General features: G+C 37.8%; 1 protein-coding gene across 1 annotated transcript in view; it reads left to right on the plus strand.

The window, feature by feature from the left end:
• LOC145985789 (3-oxo-5-alpha-steroid 4-dehydrogenase 1-like) overlaps positions 1-5,682 on the plus strand; it is a 113,266-nt gene extending 107,584 nt beyond the window's left edge. The window contains exon 5 of the mRNA XM_083119876.1: positions 5,537-5,682. Within this exon, the coding sequence (XP_082976002.1) occupies positions 5,537-5,546 (10 nt within the window). The 3' untranslated portion in view covers positions 5,547-5,682. The remainder of the gene's footprint in view (positions 1-5,536) is intronic.
• Positions 5,683-6,000: the final 318 nt, after the last annotated feature.

Genomic DNA, 6,000 nt, shown 5'->3' on the forward strand with positions numbered 1-6,000 from the left:
GTACGACCGATCAATGGATATAAAAGTTTCTCCTGACAGAGAAAGACAGGTAAAGTATAATCCCTATTGTCTAAGTATAGTTTGACGGATGTTTGTGCTGTAACACGAACATATCCTTCGTTTACACCTCGTAATCGTAGGCTAGAATTACATTTAACATAGTGTGGAAACAACTGATCAAAATACTTCTCGTTGAAAAGAGTAACAGCAGACCCAGTATCTACTTCACATTTAACAATACACTTATTGATTTGGAGATTTATTATGAAGCTATCCGAACTGATTTGGTGCTCCAAAATGTGTTGAGTAGAAGTAATCAGTGTGGAACGATGACTGAGCGCACAAGTGTTGAGATGGTTGAAGCTGAACGTAGACAACTCATCGGGTGTTGTGCTCCGTGAGGTTGAACTGGACGTTCTATTCACGGCTCTATCTTTTTGCTTCTTTCTGCATCGTATATTCCAATGGCCTTGTCGTTTGCAGTAGCTACAGATTGCGTTTCTTGCCGGACATAGACCTTGTGGGTGATTCTTTGTGCAGTTGCCGCACTGGGAGTGAGGATTTTGCTTGGTAGCAGTTGTGTTCTGAGGTTGATTGTAGCTCTTGTGCCTCGTTTCGCCCGAGCGTGAACTCTTTGAAGCGCCTGTGTGGCGATCTGGATTCATCCGCGTCAAATTTCTTGAGCTGGTGGCAAAAGTCACAGAATCTGCATTGTACTTATTCGAGAATAATTTAACTTCTCGTTCTAATAACTCACAATGCAAAGCAATTTCTTGACATTTAGCAAAGGAAAGATCACTTTCAGATAATAATCTTTTTCGAGTACTGTCAGATTGTACACCAACAAGAAATTGTTCAACAAGTGCCTCATCTAAATACTGCTCATACGCACATTTGGCTGCTTGTTGTTTGATTTTCACTACGAATTGAGTAACTGATTCTCCTTGAGATTGGATACAATTTCGAAATTTGAATCTCTCTGTAAACTTGTTGGTTTTGGGCCTGAAGTGCTGAACCATTTTGTCGTGAATGACAGCATATGTTAGATTACATGGCATTTCAGGAGCCGTAATATTGCGAAGTACTTGAAAAGCCTTAGGACCTATGACTGCTAAGAGAACTGCTGCTTTTCTTTCATTTGCCACATTCTGGGCGAGACAGAGTTGATCAAAACGCATGAAATAACTCTCGATATCTTCATTTTCTTCAGCAAATTCGCTGAATGTAATGTTGAGAGCCATGTTATCGAAACTTCAAATTACATTAACTGATAGAAATCACTGGCATGTATGAAAGTTACGATGTGTAACTGAAACTTGCATGTAGAAAATTAGCAAACTTAAACGTTACATGTAAGACCGTCTTGTTGATTTGCTACAGAAATCTTACTTGTTATAATCCCGTGCCGATAAAGTCATCCTGACGATACGATTAGAATCCTTCAAATTTTCTATTCACTGTCCACAGCGCCAAATTGATATGGTTCGGGGTGAAGGACTTGGTAATGAGGATTAATAACCAGACGGTGAACAATTAATACATTTAATATACACTGGACGTTATGTCCGAAGCATTCAAATACATTGAACCATGATATAACAAACATTACACAGAATATATCTGCTTATGATTTTTCTTCTTCTTGCCGTGAAGACTAAGCCTTGTAGCCATACCTAGACCGTATCAGGTATATTAATAGTTTGTTAGTTTTTAATGGTTTGATTTAATGGTTTGGGCCCTCCCCCCGAACTGATCAACCTAGCTACGTCTCTGTGCATTGGTCATGTTTTGTTCGTTAATTTAATGACACGTTGATATCAGTTATCATCAGTTGTTTAATTATATTTGTTAATTTTTTAAGAAAAATTTCTTGCGAAATCTTACGCGTGTAAGATTATGCCATTTACGTTGTGCTAATATGACCACGTTTGCCCATTAACTTTATTAAGTTGCAAATTTTCCATATTTCTTATAAGTCCACGCATATTCTTGTTGAAACCGAGGTTGAAAATTTTTGCCAAGACAAACATATTCTCATCTACAAACGACACTGCCATAAGATGATTTGCAATGAATTTTTCGTTACTGTAATTGAATACGGCTTGAAAGATTAGTTTCTTTTTACGACGTGACCAAATTAAGAAATAAATTAGAAAGGTTTTTCTTTCTTTTTTTTTTTAAGCCAGAAATTCTTTACGGTGGAACATGACTTCCAAGGATGACGGGAGGTCTTCCCGAGAAGAGGGACGTAAATTGGAGGAACTTGAGGGACGTCGCTTATGAACTTGCGAAGAAAGAGACTCCGGGACGTTGGCTTCAACTTTCCGTCCCTTCCGTTCTGAAGAAGGGGAATAGGGAAGTCGGATGTCGAGAGGCCACTTTGCAATGCAAATCAGAAAGACAACCGCCGAGGAGGAATAGAAAATTCCGTCAGAAGACGAATTACAACGGACACTTAATGAACGCGGGGGTACGCAGGTGCAGCCAAGTGGCTGTCACCTCATTATCGAGGCCGTGGACTTCCCTTCTTAGGTCCTTCGGAGGGGTCTCGTAGGTATTCTTAGCCTCTGTAAAGACATTGAAGTACGGTTCGACGGAGTTGGTTGTACATGAGTGAAAATCGAAGATGGTATTTTTGTCCCTGGACTATTGCACGGTTATATTCCAGCACCTTAAACATGTTTTTAAAACGAAATAAAAAGTACATTTGCGGACAGAACATTAATGAATTTCTCAAGGAGCTTTTTAGACCCTTTGTTTAACATTTTTAAGTAGGAATTTTAGATAAGGGTACACAAGGAAGGGTGCAAAAATGGCCACATGTGTCGACGAACCCAACAATTTTAATTCAATCTATCAATCAGAACTTTATGAACAAAATTATTCATTCTTCTCTTTCTCCTTTTTTCACAAATTCTATTATAATTAAATCGAGTCAAAAGCGCAGATGCACGGAATTACTTGAAATGGATCGATCATATTAAAATAGTATACTTGATGTTAAAAATGTCAGTCGTATTAACATCATCATATTGAAATGTAAGAGTTATGTACCAAATACGGCCCAATTCATAATAAGTCCCTAGTCCCTACACCCTTTCCTGAGGTTATCCTTAGAATAATCCAAAAAGTTCCCGGTAATATAAGCTCTTGACACCTGGAAGGCCGGGTGCAGTGGCATCATCCAATGTTGATCGTGAGCCAGTGTGTAGTCAATGAACCGACGAGGAAGAAGAAGTAACACTGTTCTTATTTAAAAGGTACGCGCATTTGCTTTCGAATGCATGTTGAAGCGACGTATTTTGTGTTGTAAATGCCATTGTAAGTAGATTAAACTATGCCTTTTGAGTTGCTGGTGTTTGTTTTTAAAAATATATTTCTTTGGGGGAAAAAAGGCAATCACACATTCAATGCAAACCAACTGTAACTGTGAGGTTTCCAATAAGGACTGAGCCTTATTGGGAACTGCGTTAAGTCCTCTTTTTCCTTTCCTGGAATTTTACAGAGGTAAAAGCATTTTCGTTTTTCAACTCAGCTTCTTGTCCTTTCTTCTACCCTGCTCTACGTCAATAGTATATTAGAAGATACACGACAATGCACATATTGTTTAATTCCTTAATACGAAGTTTCTTTGGCTAGTATATTCCATAAGCTTCTCCTGAAATCAAATTTTTGAGATGTTTCGGAAAGAAGAACTAGATTTCTTTCCAGTTTTCATTAAAATTTGTATTCGAGCTACAAGGAACTGTTGGGACGTAGATTATTCCAGAACCCCAACAATCCATGCGAATAAATTCCTTAGTAAATACAAGCCGACTTCCTTTGTTAGGTTTGATGATGAATAGCAGGTTCTGACGACATCATTTACGAAGTTTCTGAATTCCATTAAGAATTCTTTACGGGATTCATGTTGAGATTTTCTGCTCCGCTGAAGTCTCTCCGGGGTTTGATTTCTACCAAACCAAGTCTGTCGAAATCTTCTTGGATCGTGGAAATCTCAGCTTCTCGTTTACTCTTTTGCATTAAAGGAATTATGAAAGACATATAATTATTTAACCAGTGAACTATTTCTATAAGTCTGATGTTTTGTTATTATTGTGCGTAACATCAGTGAATATTGGGTGGGTGAAAATGAGTGAAGCGACAATTCGTTCTATGGCCTTCATCGGAACCAAAATTTGTCTAGAAGGTATGGTAGAAATGCATTTCATTTATAGCACTACCATATCTGGATTCTTAGAGCTACCACCGTATTTACAACTTATTCGATTATCAGGCACGTATCTAGAAATATATTCCTGGGCGGAGTCCGAACCAAGTGTCTCAAAATAATAATAGTAATATTAATAAGGTTTAAACTAAAATAATTATAATTATATTAAATTAATTAAATAGTATTAATTAAAATATTCAAATTAATTAATATATTTTATTACATGAATAGGTAAACTGACAGTATAAAAATAGTGATATCAGAGCACATATTCATTATCTAGCTTACGTGTAGTTAAGGTTGGCAAAATTTGTAAAAAAAAGTGATCACAAATGATTCGTATGATCGCGTCATTAGTTTATTTTATTTTAGCTTGAAAATGTAAAAATAAGGTAAACAATTTAATAACATGAACAGGAATTAGTTTCTAATGACTCGAAGAAAGCATCCCGATTTAGAGAATACTCCTAGTTACTTCACAGCTGTATCAAGGATTATCTATTACAGGATGGGACACTGAGCATATTCTCCATTGACTTGTGCGAACACTTTTCTAAGGCCTTATAAACCACAGACTATACATACCCAGTACAAGCAGAGCCATCTGCGGGGAAGACAACGTACTCGAACAGTGAGGAACTATCGATTAATACGTATATCGAAGTTTGAGCTCGATACTTGGAAAGCAAATCGTTTTTTTTTCATTGGAATGTAATAAATTTAAAAAAGGAATTATTAAAATTGTGGATTCTAGTCTTGGATTATCCAAAATAAATATCTAGAAAATATTCTAATCTCTTATACATTTACTAAACATATATGATATTGGGTCATTTTCTGGTTTTCGTAAAATTCAAGACAAGAAACAACATTTACACTAAAAATCTTACTTGATGGGTTATTATTGTAATTGATTTCAGGATTTTTCTATTATTTACCTTGGAGTTTAATGATTGCAATCCACGTGATATGTAGTGTTGCCCACGAGACGAGACATTGGCCTGTCTCGTCTCGTGGAAATGCTGTGAAATGCTGTCTCGTCTGGAAAATATTCGTTTGTCAAAGGGACACATGATCAATCTCGTCTCGTCTCGAATTTTTAAAAGCCTGTCCCGTCTCGTTCCGTGGGCAACACTAGTGATATGCAATGACATGAACAATAATAGAACCAAAATACGTATCTCCCCCTTGCACTAAAATAACAAACTACCCGTAACGCAGCACATTTACCAAAGAAGAAATATTGGTCCATATGTCTTGTTACCCCCCCCCCCCCCCCCGAATCAATATCTTGTTATCTCTAATTCAGTGTTTCTTTTGCAGAGATGGCTGACACAAGCTCCTACAATGTAGAAGAGCGCCTTTTTGTCAGTGTTTGGGCCCATGAACGTCCACATACCGGCAATACCATGGAGGATGTGCGACGAGATTTCACAAGACAATTCCAAAAAATGTACCACCAAAAGTGACAATACTGCGTTGGGAAAAGAAACTGTTTATGTTGGGATGTATCAAAGACAAACCGAGGCCTGGTGCACCAACCAAAAGACAGAACACATGTGCAGGAGTGGAGGCATCTGTGCTTCAGTCACCACAGAAGTCAATGCGCAAACGGTCTGCTGAGCTTGGAATCCCAAAAACAACAATGTTACGACACATGAAGAAGGATCTTGGATTGAAATCCTTTAAACCAGCAAGCGTCAACGAGCTCAGTGATGATGACATGCGTAGACGACATGCAGCATGTGGAAGAATGTTGGAGGTATTTCCGACACTCCCGCAGCGTG

The sequence above is a fragment of the Lepisma saccharinum genome, chromosome 3 (assembly GCF_977018435.1).
Source record: "Lepisma saccharinum chromosome 3, izLepSacc3.1, whole genome shotgun sequence".
Lineage (NCBI taxonomy): Eukaryota > Metazoa > Arthropoda > Insecta > Zygentoma > Lepismatidae > Lepisma > Lepisma saccharinum.